The following is a 17,309-nucleotide window of genomic DNA, read 5'->3' on the forward strand; positions in this document are numbered from 1 at the left end:
TTCCCTTGCTGGGACTATACCCTAAGAATTCCAAAACGCCAATTCAAAAGAACCTATGCACCCCAATGTTCATAGCAGCACAATTTACAATAGCCAAGTGTTGGAAGCAACCTAAATGCCCATCAGTAGATGATTGGATCAAAAAACTATGGTACATTTACACAATGGAATACTAAGCAGCAGAAAGAAGAAAGAACTACTAAACTTTGCAACAACATATATGGAACTAGACAGCATTATGCTAAGCGAAATAAGCCAGGGGGCGAAAGACAAATACCATATGATCTCACCTATAAGAGGAACCTAACCAACAATACGGAGATGCAAGGAAAATAGACAGGCAACGCTGAAAGGAAATCAACAGAGACAAGAGGGAAGGAGGAGGGAGGAGCGGGGGGTGGGGGGGTGTTGGAAAGGAAGGGAAAGGGCAAGTCAAGGAACATATATAGCAAGGACTGATGGACAAAACTAAAGGGGAAGGGTTGAGGGCGGGAGTGGGGGAGGGGGCAGTGGAAAGTGGTGGGGGGAAGGCAGAGACAAATGTATTTGAAAAAAATTAATTAATTAAAAAAAATAAAAACAATACCTTGAGACCTACAAAAAAAATCAAAAAGATTCTGGAAACAATGAAAGTAAACACACAAAAGTCCAAAACCTATGGGACACAGAGAAGGCAGGCGTGAGAAGGAAGTTAATAGCAATACAGGTCTGCCTAAAAAAGATCGAAACATTACAAATAAACAACCTAACCCAACATCTTCAAGAACTGGAGAAACAAAAAGAAAGCAAGCCCTGGACAAGTAGAAGGAAGGAAATAATAAAGATCAGAGCAGAATTGAATGACAAGAGACTAAAAGAACAATTCAAAGGATCAACAAATCCAGGAGCTGATTCTTTGAAAAGATAAAATTAACAAGCATTTAAGCAGACTCATCAAGAAAAAGAAAGGGAGAGGACCCAAATAAATAATATCAGAAATGAAAGACAAGAAATTATAGCTGATTCCACTGAAATACCAAGGATTATAAGAAGTTACTATGAGCAATTACATATGAAGAAATTTGAAAAATTTGAGGAAATGAATAAATTTCTAGAAAAATATAACCTTCCAACAATAAATGTAGAAGCAGCAGAAAGCTTGAACAGACTGGTAACAAACAGCTGGTGAAATTGAAGCAGTAATCAAAAAACTCCCAGGACACAAAAGCCCTGGACTGGAGTGGACGGTTTCACAGAATTTTATAAAATATTTAAGGAAGAGCTAACCCCTGTCCTTCTCAGACTATTCCAAAAAATTCAGGAAGAGGGAAGACACCCAAACTCTTTTTACGAGGCCAGCATCATCCTAATCCCAAAACCAGATAAAAACCTAACATGGAAAGAAAACTATAGGCCATTAACACTGATGAACATAGACACTAAAATCTTTAATGAAATATTGGCAAACTGTGTCCAGCAATACATTAAAAAGATCACTCACCGTGATCAAGTATGATCCATCCCAGGGATGCAAGGATGGTTCAGTATTTGCAAATCAATAAATGTGATACATAACATAAACAAAAGGGACAACAAAAACCACATGATCATATCAATAGATGTGGGAAAAGCATTTGATAAAGTACAATACCCATTTATGATAAAACCACTTAGCAATGTGGGAATAAAGGGGGCATACCTCAACATAATAAAGGAAAAACCTACAGCCAACATCATACTCAACAGGCAAAAATCTAAAACCTTTCCTACTAAGTTCAGGAACAAGACAAGGCTGCCTGTTTTCACCACTTCTATTCAACATAATATTGGCAGTCCTAGTCACAATGGTCAAACAAGAGAAAAAAATAAAAGGCATCCAAACTGGAAACAAGGAAGTAAAACTGTCATTGTTTGCAAATGACATGATAGTGTACATAGAAAATCCCATAGACTCCACCAAGAAACTACTCAACCGAGTAAGTGATTTTGGCAAAACAGCAGGATACAAAGCCAATATTCAGAAATTGAAGGTGTTTTTGTACACCAACAATGAAGTATCAGAATCAGAAATCAGAAAAAAATCCCATTTGCCCTTGTGACAAGAAAAATAAAGTACCTAGGAAGAAACTTAACCAAGGAGGTAAAAGACCTGTACTCTGAAAACTACACAACACTGAAGAAAGAAATTAAGGAAGACACAAATAAATTGAAGCATATACCACATTCATGGACTAGAATAATTAACATCATCAAAATGTCCATACTACCCCCAAAGCAATTTATAGATTTAATGCAACCCCTATTAAAATACCAATGATGTATTTCACAGATATAGAACAAACCTTTCAAAAATTTATATGGAACCATAAATGACCCCAAATAGCTGCTGCAATTTTGAGAAAGAAGAACAAAGTAGGAGGGATCACAATACCTGACATCAAACTACATTAGAAGGCCACTGTAATCCAAACAGTCTGGTACTGGCATAAGAACAGACACACAGATCAGTGGAACAGAATAGAGAGCCCAGAACAAAACCCATGTCTCTATGGTCAGTTATTATTGGACAAAGGGGGCAGAAGCTTAAAACAGAGTAAAAACAGCCTCTTCAACAAATGGTGTTGGGAGAGCTGAACAGTTAAATGCAAAAAACTGAAATTCTACCACCAACTTACACCATAAATGAAAATAAACGTGAGATGGATGAAGACTTAAATGTAAGTTGCGACAGCATAGAAGTCCTAGAGGAGAACATAGGCAGGAAACTCTTGGATATTCCATGCAAAAGTATTTTCACTGATATGTCCCCTAGAGCAAGAGATATTAAAAAAAAGAATAAACAAATGGGACTTCATCAAAATAAGAAGCTTCTACATGGCTAAAGAAAACATCAGCAAAATGAAAAGGGAACCAATCATATGGGAAAATATATTTGCCAAGGATACCTCGGACAGGGGTTTGATCTCCAAAATATATAAAGAACTCACACGGCTCCACTCCAGGAAGACAATCAAATTAAAAAATGGACAAGGGACCTAAACAGACACTTCTCCAAAGAGGACATACACAGGGCCCCGAAACATACCGAAAGATACTCAGCATCATTAGCCATCAGAAAAATGCAAATTAAAACAACAAGATACCACTTCACACCAGTCAGAATGGCCATCATAAACAAATCAACAAAAAACAAACGCTGGTGAGATTGTGGAGAAAAGGGAACCCTAGTACACTGATGGTGGGAATGTAGACTGGTGCAGTCATTGTGGAAAATAGTTCATAATTTCCTCAAAAAGCTAAAAGTGAAACTGCCTTTTGACCCAGCGATTCCACTGCTGGCATTATACCCTAAGAATCCCAAAACACCAATTCAGAAGAACCTATGAACCCCAATTTCATTTCAGCACAGTTTACAAGAGCCAAGAGTTGGAAGCAGCCTAAGTGTCCATCAATAAATAAACAGATCAAACACTATGGTACATTTACAGAATGGAATACTATGCAGCAGAAAGAAGGAAAGAGCTCCTACCCTTCATGACAGCATGGATGGAACTGGAGAGCATTATGCTAAGTGAAATAAGCCAGGGGGTGAAAGACAAATACCATATGATCTCACCTATAAATGGAACCTAATCAACAAAACAAAGAAGCACGGAAAATATAACCAGCAACATTAAAAGAAATAAACCGACAGTTAAAAGAGGGAAGGATGGAGGAGGGTAATGGGGAAAAGAAGAAGGGTCAAATCAAGGAACATGTATAAAGGACCCAAGGACAAAGCCAAAGAGGGGAAGGATTGAGAGTGGGGCAGGGGAAATTGTCGGCAGGAAAATGGAGACAAAGGTGTTGGAACAATCAAAAAATAAAATAAAAATCCTCTCTTCCTCATTGTACAACAAAACCACACACTCTATTAGAAGGTACAAAAGCCTCGACCATTGGCATTTATTACCTAAACTGAGTAATAAAATCACTGAGACAAGAAATAAAGTATCTATGGTTTTCGAAAGAAATTGCTCAATGAATACCTTTAGGTAGATGGAATGATACAGAGCAATGCACTTCTTGAACCCCATGATCCATGTTTTATTATACACACGTACAAACATATACAAGGGGAGACCCTTCCTTAACTGGAATTATCTTCTGGAGGGTGGGCCCCCTGTAGTACAGGCTTCCCCTCTCCCCACATGAGCGTTCTGGGAATCCATCTGTATCAGTGTACCCAACTGGTGGTGTTGTGAGAGGCTGCATGGTGCTTCAGTGAATTTTTTTTTGAAGATTCTTTTAATGCATTTGCCCATTTCATGATGGGTGATTTATTAGTGCGTCTGCCCACATCTCACTGAGTTTTCTGCAGTTTTTGATCAAAAAAGGCATAAGACCCATGCCCCCACCATTCACCTGATCTCACCCTAATTGACATTTTTGTTTCCCCAGATGAAAAAAGTCCTCAAAGGGAAATGTTTTGCCGACGTGGAAGAGGTGAAACAAAAAACAGCAGAAGCACTAAGACATCAAAATTGAAGAGTTCAAAAACTATGTTGAGCAGTGGAATAAAGTCTCAACAGGTGCACTGCATCAGATGGAGAGTATTAGAAGGTGACTGAAGTTTAAGCATGTGAGAATACACACACAATTTTTTTATAAATAAATTCTGTTTTGCGGGGGTCCTTCCACCCCGGTGCACACCCTACTTCTGGAAAACTTCAAATGAACAGTTGTGAAGCAACATGAAAATACCCTTCCAGCACTCTCCAGCTGTATGCCTGTTCCTAAATGAGCAGGTAAAACCCCACCCAAGCAATCCTAGTGAGGAAGCCAGAAGTACCTTTTCAGTCCTGGGGAAATGCAGGAACCTGAAAGTTACATATGCCCATACTATCCCTGTTATTCAAATTCAAATAAGAACTTCAGGAACTAAGGGAGTGCTAGGCACACCTGGATGAGAGCTACAGATGTGCAGAAGCACCACAGGCTCAAAACTAATGCAACTCCATCCCTGGAGCCTTAAAAAAACGTGAAACACGTAAGAAAACCTCATGATTTCTAGAGACAAACACGTACAATTTCTGGTAATAGTGTGACCCAATAAAAGTCCCATTAAAAATCTACTAGACATACAATGCAGATTTCATCTAGCCCTTGTAGAAATAGTATACATTTTAGAAGAGCATCCTGCCCAATGTGCACCTCTGCCAAATCACCGGGATCTTCTGTCTTGTACTATTTTAATGAGACGGTTTGTTAGAGCCTGATGTACTACCAAATAGCTTTAGAAAATTTGAATGAAGCCTCTGGGATGTTTGGGAAAGGGAAAAACCTGACTATTCACTAGCTACCTTGAGCGATTCTTAAAATTAAACAAAGCCCCCAAAATACGATCATATGTGCAACGTAAGGGGAAAGGCCTGTAAGTGTATATGGCTTCTTCTATCATCTATAATCAAGATTTCAGAAGGTACCATCTAAACCAGCCCTGTCCAACAGAGCCTTCCACTGTGATGTCCAATATGTTAGCCAATGACCACATGTGGCTATTAAGCACCTGAAATGTGGCTGGTCCAACCGGGGAAAAGAACTTTCTATTTTAATTTATTTACATTTAAATAGCTACATGAGGCTAGTGGCTACCGTTAACAACCAATACAGCTATGGATGCTACAAATATTTTATTAATCAGGTAACTGCATGGCTTTGAATCAGAGCTCATGGCATTATACTTTTTCAGGCTTACAATGAGCCATTATGTTTTTACAGAAAAGGTTCTTTAATAGAAATATCATACACATGAAATTATGACTTAATGCTAAGAAAAATAAATTGCTGTCCAATTTAAAAAAGATTTGTTATCAGCATAAGAAAAATAAGTGCTCATGTGACGCTCCACTCATTTTCATATAATTTTACTTTTGAGGTTGGTCATTTTGCTGCATCAATATAGACTTTATTTGGACCTTATTCTTAGTGTTTTTCCTTCACATACCTAGATGAGGTAATTTTAAATAGCTTTAAAATTACTTGCAGGAGATAAAACGAAACATTAACTGACAGAGATGCCACCAAAGAGTCCATTCCAAAGGTTTTATTTCAAGTAGTATTTCTGCATTTTCCTGGTCAATCTTCAGGATCAAGTAGTTGAAAAGATCTGTACCTAGAATCATAGTAATACCTACCCAAAACATGAGGCCATGAAATCTTTCTATTATTTGTGATTTCTAAAAATAAACAGCATTCAAATATCAATAACAATTTAACAGTAAGAAAAAATAAAGGAATAAAAGATAAAGCTAAAAAAATCTTTTCATATACCCAAAAATTGTAGATATTTCGGCATACCCTACCTTCTAATCCTCCACAATGTATTTCCAAGAGCTATGTAATTTTCTAAAGTACTGAGTGAGTGCTAGCGTACTGAGTGAGCGCTAGCAGTCAAAGGAACATAGGCAGTCAATGGGAAATAAAAACCTTGGAAATTATGAACCTTTGAAAAACAATTAGGTTGCATGCTGCAATAATTTTTTATAAACACAGTTTTTAAACCTTTTGACTATTAGATATAATTAAACTTTTGCTAATTGTTCAAACATAAGCTGTACTAGGAACTGCAATTGTACTCAGAGGAATCTGGCGCAGGTCGGGAAAAATAACTAAGAGCTGTATTAACACGTGATTTAAAATTTCCTTTAATTTTGATAAATTATGCTATGATAGGCAAAGCACAGCAGACAATTCATTATAAATTTAAGAATGGAAACAATCATGTTCAAAATAATCCTGGTTGTGAACAGGAAAATTACCTTACTGAAAAAATATAATAAATATGCAGCAAATTTACAAAAGTCAATTATATTAAGGTGATTTAAAAAGAATGCTTGCTACAAGCCTTTGCCACGAAAGTAGAGAAAAAGAAATTGATGGATGTAACAACAGGCAGCAGAACATAAATGGTCTGATTTTACCATTTTAAAATAACACCACAGAGTCCTCTGAATTTTCTCCTCCTGTTGGCTATAACTCTCAGAGCACAGGCTTTAACTTTTCTAGGAGTAAGTATTTAAGAAACTTATTTTTAATTTAATAAGTAACTCATAAAAGCTATCACAAGCAATTTAGGGAAAGCCACCATTGCTGCACCCCAGCCACCGAGCAACTCAAATATACTGACACAGAAAAATAATTCAACTCCCAATCTCTTAATACAGTGATAAAACAAAAAGTTCCACTTCATTTTTAAAGACATAGGCTCAAGATACTCTCAAAGCTATTGAAGAAGTTAATTAGGAAAAAGCAGAATTTTAGTTTAAAAAATTAATTCATGGCATGTAAAATGGGGCCCAGCAATTTGCAGGACATTCAAGGAATATAAAAAAAGTGTTAAGATTGCTTCCAGTGCAAACATTCTGCATAAAAATTACTTCAATTTCTTAAGAATTAACCTATTAACAGTATTTCTACACCAAATATAACCATTTTTGATGACATAAACATCCCCATGACAGGCCTTTGATATGAACAAAAATGGCACTCAGCTCCCTGAAAGAATCACAGTTGACACTCCCCAAGCAGCAACAGCAGTGAGCCGTGATGTGCTATGCTGCTGCTTTCACATGACACAAACTAACCCCCAAATGGCTATTGCTTCCTTTACCTAGGAGGTTAGTAAAGAAAAGTCCTTATGATCATTAGGGGATTTAAAATACCCAGTGGCGCCAAAGACAAAAACCCAGAGCTCAAGGAATAAAAGAGATCATAGGTATGTCTGCAAATGGGCAGAGACAACTTTCCCAGACCCTTGGGAGCTGGGCCAAGTGGAACTCACACATGGGCAAGAGAGGGGCCGGCAGATAAAAACAGTCCAGAAGGTGGAGTAGGAAGAAAGTTTATCAAGTGCATGGCCCTTCTTCAACAACAGGACAAGGAACACCTTGAGGTTCAGGAGGTGGGTGCTGGTGCCCCAGGCCTCTTATCATTTTGGGCTAGGTGAGCAGCTGCATGAGGGGGAGAGCTGGCTCAGTCCCTGTGGGGAATGCAGAGGCCATCCATTATGTTCCAGAAAATACATGTTGCAGAAAATGTGCTGGGGACTCAAAACAATGGACAAATTGTTTCTTGTGTCTTCTATCCATTTGTGCTTGCAATGTCAAGGGAATAAACTTTTCTGAGTAGGAGCTGGGTCCCGGATAAAAATAGTAGATCTGGAGTTTGGGAAGGAGGAGAACAAAAACAAAGTGAAGGACTAGAAGACAAAGTCAATCCAAGAGCAGGACATCTGCGGGAGTGAAGGAGGGGACAGACCAGGGGGTGACACAAAGTAAGTTTTAGAAAGTGAGATATCAGAGCTCTGTGCAAGGTCAGTTCTCCTCTTTTGGTGTCTTAGGTTGTGAAGACATTTCACAAACAATTCAATAGGTAAAGTTGGTTCCACAGATTCCTTCTGCAAACTGGGCCAGTAGCAAACTGCTTTTAAAAGCTTCATTAAAATGTCAGGCCCAAGGCGCAAAGAGCAAGACAAAACACATTAAATGGAAACATTTAAAGAAAAGCAATTCAACAAATTTCTTTATCCTCGTTATAAATATGTACCAAATCAAATGTCTTTCTCATCTTTTTACTTTCCATATTTACATGAAATGGAGACAAGCCATTCTTTTCAATACCTAATGGATCTAATACAAGCCATCATGCAAACACACCTGCCTGACTAAACAGAAGCAGCAAGAGTGGAAGCTCAGGTGTCTGCCATTATATCTGACAACAACAGCTCTTCAAAAATCCCCAAATTATCCAAAATAGTATTTTTCTAAAAGATAGCCTACCATTCAGAACAAAAATAAAAGAGCCAGAGTAGTGGTAAGATACCTACCCCATAAGGCAGCACACAGAATCTCAGAATTAAATCTCTTCTTATATTTACGGATCTCTGGGGTGTCACTCTGTGGCCTAGTGTTGGTGGGATTCACATTGACCACTGAGCCCTTCCGGGTAGGATCTTGCCTTATGGCTTCTGGTCTCATTCCATCACAGGAAAATCCCACTAAAATACAAGTATATTTGAAATTATTTTCTGCCCACACCAACAATGTGCCTGCCTCCCTCCCCACTACACTGAGGAAATATTTAGGTGTCATTAACTGAGTCTTTGTGCAGGAAAAGAAACTTGTAGGTGATGAACATGGAAAAAGGAAATCAACTATGCAGCTCACTGCAAATAAGGCAATGCAAGCAGGATGGGTGCTTGTGTATCTAAGGTCTGCACCTGCAACGGCCACCATACCATGCCTAAGCCACCGGAGGGAGCAACACAAAGTAACCAAGTCCTGTTGGTCAGCTGCTTTCTTGTTGCTGTTTTACTTACCCACAGAAGTCACTGTTGTCCCACTAGATGGAGAGATCTGTAGTAATCTGGGGTCTATAAAAGGTGTAAAGGAGGAGGAAGATTTGTGTTTCTGGAGTGTGCTACTAGCGGACTGAGTCTGCAATGTAAATTTCAATTTTATTAATACAATGACATTAAAAAGATAAACATTAGAACAGTTCAACCCACTCCTATACTTTACTATTTCCCAATACAAAGCCCTAGCCCTCCTGTATCACCCTCCAAAACACTTTTGAGGGTGCCTCTGCACATGCCCAACACTCTAAACAACATGCTGCTTACATCTCTTTTCAGGAAGATTGTTCATCCAAGGCAGGAATGCTGCATGCTACCAATAAAACCTACACTTCATGCTCCTAGGTTGTTTGGTTTTTTTTAAACAAATAATTATAACAACTTCTAAAGGAGGTTTGAAGTGTCTTGATCTCAATTCATCAATTTCTGAATTTACTCTCCTGTCCGAAAAAGTCCAATTAATCTATGCTGGAAACTTGGCAAACCTTAATTTTATACTACTTTTTATAAAGTGAGCTTCTTGACAGAAAGCTATAGAAGCTTGGCTAACATAATTTTAGATGCATCATCATAAACCCATATCAAACAGGGCTCCATATTGAATGGTGCAAATGACAAAGTAAGCCATATTCCTTAGGTCTTTTAGGAGCGAGCAATAGTGTTTTGGTTAATAATGTAACTTAAAGGGAAAAAAAACCCCCACAGAGAAAGTGAAACAAATTGTTAAGTGAAAATGTAATGACAATTAAAAACAAAACAAACAGAAAAATAAACTTGCCAGTTTAGTGAGTTAAGGGTTATAGTAAATACTGTACACTAAAGCAAAATGGAGCACAGCTGAAATATAAATATAAGGAGGAGTGTGAGTGCAGGTGGGATATATCACTAGAGAAAACAGAATTTGTCTGCTTGGATGCTTTCATCCTATACCATTTTTCCTGTGTGGGCAGCTGAAGTCACCATGGCCCAGAGCCCATGCCCTCCTAAGCTCCCAGGCTCTCTGCTCCCAGCTGACAGAGCTGCCTGCTTACAGGCTTCCTGTCCTTATCCCATGATCTGTGGTCAATCCAGCCCATGGCCAATCTGATGCTGAGTCTGCACTGGAAGCACTGGACTTGTCCCTGTTCCTCAGGGGTAGAGGATTATTCTGATTTTTTCTAACAAGGGAACCAAAATAGAAGCAGGTGGACCAGCAGTTAAATGTTCACAATGACAAAACTGGCTGAAGCTACATGCCACTTTTAACCTCCTTCAACTATTAGACAAATGCATTTAAATCAAACCTCCTATGAAATCAAATCACTTGTTTAATTCACGAACAGGGTGTTCAATGTACACTCTGCCACTGCACTGATAGGAAGTGGGGTAGGGGTGCATTACCCTGTTCCAAAGAGCAAAGAATCACCCAACTAACACCCAGACTAGTACCACAGCCAAGCCTTTGGATGAGCATGCAGGGTTTCCCATTTACAATTTTACATTAAAAGTACACTCAGATTTTCTTGCTTAACATCCTAAACATCTAGGTTTCCCCAAAAAACATTTGGCCTCTTCTTCAACTCTGAGTGACTGCGTATTTCAAGGAAAAATTCCATTAACAGGGTTGGTGAAAACAAATAAGAGAGTAATCAATCCACAGTACCCCCCAAAACAAAAAACAATGTAGCCCTGTTTGAAGGAAATTTCTGCTCAGGATGACAAGTTTGTCCAAGTCTACTTAACCAATTTTTCCTGTATTTTATTTACTGGATAAAAAAAAATAAAAGGCAGATTCCAGAAATGACTCTAAGAGTTACATGTAAATACAGAAAGGATCTGAGAACACAGCAATCGCTTTATTTAGACTTTTAAACAATAAACTGAGTACAGAAAGCCATGCAAGTACACTGATCTAGAGAACAAAACATGACCTGGAGCATTTGGAGGGAAACTGATCTAGGTTAAGGGATTTGTATGCAGATCTGAAACATGTTACTTAAGGGTTGGGGAGAAGGGTAGGTGATAGAAGAACGTGGGTGGGGAAGGAAAGGGTAGGGGGTGCTGGAAAGGTCTCCTTTGCAAACTAGCTACTAGGCAGTGCTGGTCTAACCCTAGGAAAGCAGCCAGCTGTGGTGCAAGACATACCTCATTAGTAGTGAGCTTGTCCTGGGGTGTCTGTGGGGACATGGTGGGTGTCGGCTGGCTGGAAGATGGGGAGGAGGAGGTGGAGGAAGTGGAGGAGGAATGGCTTTGCTGTAAGAGATCTGGCAAGAGGTGAATGCGACCGGCAAAGCCATTGCTCTCATGATGGCTGGCACGCTTTTGGTCAACTGTACTCTGTAGAAAAAACAGGCACACTTGTCTCGCTCAAGAACTGCTGCAATTGCCTAGGACCCTACAGATAACTGACTTTATTCGGGTGCTGTGTGACTCTGCAATTACATTATCAAGGAAAGACTGGAGGAAATTAGCCTGAATTACTCACACTTCCTTGCTGAATGCCCAAGTTGGATCAACAGAACTCAAAGTACCTCATCTGGTGGCAACAGGATCTGAGCAGTAAGTGTTCAGTCTGGTTTATCTGCCACACTCGCTGCTGTTCTCAAAATCATGAGTAGTGTTTTTTCTTTATAAATATTGCTGTATGAAGCTCTAGAAAGTACCCTGTCACTTCTCTGAATCCTGGTCTTTTCCATGCTCTTCCCACTTTCCATCTAAGTGCATTGCCATAGCATAAGACACATTCAGGGAAAAGTCGAAAATGCTGGGTAGGTGGCCCTGTTCTATTTAAATGAGAAGCAGATCACTTTCCTTCAGCTAAGTTAAGAAATGAAGAGACAGTTGAAAAACTTAATAAACTACACTGAGTGTATCAGGTGGTACACATTTAACAGTCAACAGTAAGGAAACCAACATTTTGGAACACACAGAGCAACCTCCCTGTGACGGCTGAGGCTCGTCCACTCTGGTGGAGCCAGCCTGACTCCACTCCACTGCAGCACTGCAGGTTCTCAGAGCTGAAAGCTCTTGCAGAATCACTGAGGCTCTCTGCTACAGACTGGGCTCTGCCCCCAGCTCTACAAGCCTCCTGAAGGATGCCCTGTGGCTTTTCTACTACCAGACACAGACTGTGAGATTCAGCATGGTGCTTGAATGAGGGCTGCCGCAGAACATGCAGAGGAGCAGCAATGTGAAGTGGAGGACTGCAAGCACCTTCTTGGCATGCAGCACATACCTGCCTCCCTAGCCCAGATACTTTACCCTCTGGGTCTTGTTAACATGAAAACAGATGATGATGTAGAAACAGTATGAGTGAGTGAATGAGCAAGTGGGTTAATGACTACAGAAGAAACTCAGCCTCTGACAATAGTACAGAGACATGGGTACCTGGCGGACAATTAGTGTGCCCTCCTTGGATGGGGTCATGGCTGGTTCACTTTCCACATCATCATGGACAATCATGGTTTTCACAGATTCTGTTTCACCATTGCTCAAATTCAGAGATGACCTATTGAGAAAAAATCCAGAAGTGAAGGACTATGAATACCATTAGTTGAGGATATTCTATTTATATACTTTTCACCTTCAAAAAAATCATTAGAAGAGATCAGGCCACAGGCAGAACATTTTCTTAAGTAAAATAAATGTTTAGGGCTTTCCCTTTCAACAAGTTCCTGCCAGTTTGGAATTGAGCAAAAACAAACAAACAAAATGTTTATGGTTAATTAAAGAAGTTAAACCAAACTAAAATTTCCCTTTTATCATATCTTCAAATTAAAAAGAAAAAATAAAATACACATTGGGAAGTTTAGGAGAGGCACTGAAACACACACACAAACAGATGGGAGAAAACATACAAGCTGCCTGCTGCTGAATCCATAACTACATGTTACATGTTCACAGAATCTTATGACAGATTTAAAAAAAACTGTCTGGTTCCAAGTGGAAAGATTCAGTGGGGGTGTTCTTATCCTCTCTAAAATACACCAAGGACTGACGCTGCTCTGGTGTCCTCTGGTCCAGACATGGGTTCCCCAGTCCCCTCCTGCTCTGCGTCATCCTCCTCCTCATCCGTCGTCCCCGACTCCTCGCTGGATGAAGAGTAGTCTGTCACTTTGTGTGGTGGTCGCACATCTTCAACTGCTCGAAGCTCTTTAGCCAGTGCAGTCAAATCCTAATACAGAGGACAGAAAAGGAAGTAAGGCCAGGGTGGGCGGGGTAGGGAGATTGAAAAAGAAAAAAGAGCAATGAATGAGAAGTTCTTCATTTTAACCGTTAATAGCCACATCAGTTTTGTAACACTGTTTTGTAGAGACTTAAACCTTTTGATAGAAAAGACCAAAAACAGACAAAAGCATAAAAAACAAAGTCAAAGATGCTGTATAGAGTTCAAATATCACACCAAAAAACCCTATAATAACCTGTCTCTGATAAGCAGATAACATTTCTTCTCAATTATAAAATAAAATTCTAGATCAACAAATGTCTGCAGACAGATCCTTGGAGTTTGTTATAAAGATACCTACTTACACAACAGTCTTCTTTTAAGGAGATTATCCACAAAGCGAGAGTCTAGTTAAATAGCACTCACTTAAAGTATGTATTTGGTGAAGTTTTTAACTTTTAGTTTTAAAAATTTCAAACCAACAAAAAAGTGCAAGAGTAAAGTGAGCTGCAGTATACCATTCATATCTTGCTTCACCAATTGTTAATAACTTGCCACATTCTTATCAATGTTTGTGACATACGACGTGAGAAAGTGGTAGCCACACTGCTGTGGGCAGGAGGCAAGCCAGGCACCCCTGTCCCTGCCTTAACCCAGAATCTTCAAATCACCACCCTTAATAGTGCCAATGAATATAATGAACCTCAGAGAGAAAGGAAATCGATAGTAAAAGTTATTATTAAAAAAAAATGCTTCATTTCCCTTTACTATTCTATACTATTTTGAGACTCAATCAATTATCCAAATATAATTTCCATGTGTGATTATTATTCATATTCTACATTTTCATATAGAAGTCTAAAGTGTATCTTTCTAATTGGGGATTTTATTTAAAAATAGTGACTTTTGAAAATGGTGCCATCTGAAAGGTCATGGGTTCAATTCCCAGTCAGGGCACATGCCTCGGTTGCATATTTGGTCCCCAATCAGGGTACATATGGGAGCAAGCAATTGATGTTCCTCTCTTCCTCCCTCTCTCTCTCTCTCCCTCTCTCTCTCCCCCCCTCCCTTACTCTCTGGAACCAGTAAATATAAATCCACAAGTGAGAATTAAAAAAAATAATAATGATGAACTTTTACAAAGCAGGCTATGTAGCCATCTACCCTCCCCCTTGTTTTTCAGCAGTTCCAACAGAGTTTTCTTTTTCTCCTCAATGAGGAACGTGTGTTTTTTTTTCTTTGAGCTTGAGCTTCTCAAGTAGTAATGATCAAGTATTGCACCTTGAGCCTTGAAAACCATTTGATGGCTACAGTTGTGGCTTTTTAAATTTTTTTTAAAGTTATACTTAATAACAAAAAAATGCATGCAGCAAATTCTGCGTGTTTAAAAAAAATGAGGCAAAAGTTTAGGGTTTTTTCATTCTAGAAAAGAACAAAAAGGCGAGTTGAAAAAGGAAAAGCAATGTAGATGGAATATAAGGTAAGTTTGAAAGGTAGTTAGAGAGGTTCTCTGATGCTGAATATCCAGAGATGGGCTTACCACTTCACCCTGTGGTGCAGCCGCAGTCCATTGAGCCAGCAATGAGGAGCACACACACAGCCCAGGGAAGCACAGGAAAGAGAAGGGAATACAAGGAGTACAGAAGTCAATTCGAACAGGAAATCATAATTCCAACAGGCTTAAAACTCCACGACATGAGTAGAGACAGGCCAGTTAATGCAATAAGGATCAAGAGAGAAATATGAGAAAATCACAACTGCCATCCTAGGTACCAAAAGGCAGAACTTAAGTTAACAGGCGATTTTAAAAAGGTAATGGAAAAAGATTTATCCTAAAAGCCAGTATTATAAATCCCCAACTCACCGAGAATGCATAAAGGTTAATGCAAAGAGATAAAAAAGCTTTTCTTTCTTTTGTATTTTTTCTTTTAATAACTAAGTTAGGAAGGGTGCAGAAATGTGTGTGAGGTTTATGGCACTCATTACAATGCTTCAAATCTGTAAGGGGGCCCCAGAGAAAGCACTGTGCCTCTCAAATACATATTTTTAATAGAAAGATCTCACTCGAGCTTAAAATAAGTAAAACTGGTTTTGTGCAATTCTTACAGCGGGCTTGAGAGGTCTAAACACTTCTTTTTTGTCTTCAGTTTTTTTTGCTGCATTTTCAAGGCGCTGAGATGGAGAACCTTCAGATTTGGATGATGCTGTGAAGTTCAAAAGAAACGAGAAAGGTGGATACTTACAAACATCCACATGTGGGCTACAAGGCAGACCCAGCCCATCCAGCCTTTGTTTCTCACCACCTTGTTCCCCTGCCCACTTCTGTTAGCCCCATTCATGGCAGGGTTTCCATATGCAGGCCTGGACTCCAGGGCTTCTGACTCCTTACTTAGACTCCATCAACACATTGGAGTTCACAAGACCCTGTTATGTCAATAATACTGTAGAGGGAAGCTTAACTGATCTATTATGAGTAGGTTTAAATAACCAATATTGATGGAGACTATACTGAAAGAAGTAGGTTCAAATTTGAACTCAGACATTTAACTAATCACCTTGGACAAGTTACTTAATCTTGCTAAATTGCAGTTGTTGTAATCTGTAAAATGGATACACTGCACTACACACACACACACACACACACACACACACACACAACAACAACAACCCCCCCCCATGGGGTTATTATAAGGATTAAATGAGATAATGCATGTAAAGTGCTCACAGTACTAGGCATGTATAAGTTCTCAAAAGTTAACTCTATTATTAAAACTGTGATGACTACTATTAGCATCACAGTGATATCTTGTGATATGCAGCTATGTAAAAACCACAGGTCTGTTTACATGATTATAAAGGATTTACAGTACACTAATCATAGTCCAATATCATTCACAGGGAAAGAGAAACAGAAAGTCATCCTACATCTCACTCGGAAGCGCTCTCCAGAGCCACTCTGAGACCCAGGCTGGGAGCCCGAGTTGCTAGACCCCGAGGAGCTGCCACTGCCAGGCCTGGGCACCAGCTTCTCCACTCTTTCCCACAGAAGCCTGGGCTCAATACCACTGCTGGAAAAGAAGAGGAGACAGTAGCTAGTGTATTATTCCTAGGCGCAGCACCAAATTAAAAACACAAACAGCATTCAACTCACCAAAGGTTTTAACACTATCCATGGGTTTTATCTCGGATATCCTAACAAAACAAAAATGCTAAATGATATCCTACCATTAGCAGACCCAAAATCTTCATCAGACAAGAGAGGGAATGCTATTGTTTGATCTGGAAGTGTTACTATTTCTGTCATAGCTACAAATTTAGTTTCTTATTATAAAAAAATTCAATTTAAGAAATTACAGATAAAATTATACCATTTCCAGGCTACTGCTCTTGCCCAACTTACACTTATGCAATCTACTCCTTTGCATGAGCTGTGAGGGAAATATGACAGAGAGGAGGGGCAATGATATGTCCCTGCCAGGGCTGCACCTGGAGGATAACTTCACCAGGACAGAACTGATGCACAGACCCAGTCACAGGAGAATCTCACAGTTCATCTGGATCATTTAAGGATTAAGAAGGCTCTCTCTGCAGCTTCTGGACTACCACCCATCTCACTGCTTCAAGTTATACTGAGGTTCCATACACAGAAGGCGACTGCAGAGGTTCAGTAACAATCAGGTACAACGCATTCAACAAAGTGATCTTTTCTCCTTCCTCTAGCATGGTACTAGTCAGTGGAACTTACTGAAATGATGAAAATGTTTGATAACTGAGCTGTATAATAAGGTAGCC

General features: G+C 39.4%; 1 protein-coding gene across 39 annotated transcripts in view; it reads right to left on the reverse strand.

Moving 5' to 3' along the window:
• The window catches only part of MAP4K4 (mitogen-activated protein kinase kinase kinase kinase 4), a 234,604-nt gene that overhangs the window by 23,767 nt on the left and 193,528 nt on the right, over positions 1–17,309 (reverse strand). For 18 of the 39 annotated variants that reach the window (XM_054578017.1, XM_054577997.1, XM_054578021.1 and 15 more), the window contains 7 exons: positions 16,443–16,582; positions 15,624–15,721; positions 13,351–13,526; positions 12,740–12,860; positions 11,498–11,689; positions 9,338–9,455; positions 8,846–9,016 (listed from right to left, as the gene is read on the reverse strand). In XM_054578017.1, the coding sequence (XP_054433992.1) occupies positions 8,846–9,016; positions 9,338–9,455; positions 11,498–11,689; positions 12,740–12,860; positions 13,351–13,526; positions 15,624–15,721; positions 16,443–16,582 (1,016 nt within the window). Of the gene's footprint in view, positions 1–8,845; positions 9,017–9,337; positions 9,456–11,497; positions 11,690–12,739; positions 12,861–13,350; positions 13,527–15,623; positions 15,722–16,442; positions 16,586–17,309 lie in introns of all 39 variants that reach the window. The other 21 variants (XM_054578022.1, XM_054578013.1, XM_054578023.1 and 18 more) reach the window with 3 other exon arrangements.

Source organism: Pteronotus mesoamericanus, unplaced genomic scaffold (genome assembly GCF_021234165.1).
Source record: "Pteronotus mesoamericanus isolate MK-2021 breed Mesoamerican mustached bat unplaced genomic scaffold, CSHL_Meso_final contig_48, whole genome shotgun sequence".
Lineage (NCBI taxonomy): Eukaryota > Metazoa > Chordata > Mammalia > Chiroptera > Mormoopidae > Pteronotus > Pteronotus mesoamericanus.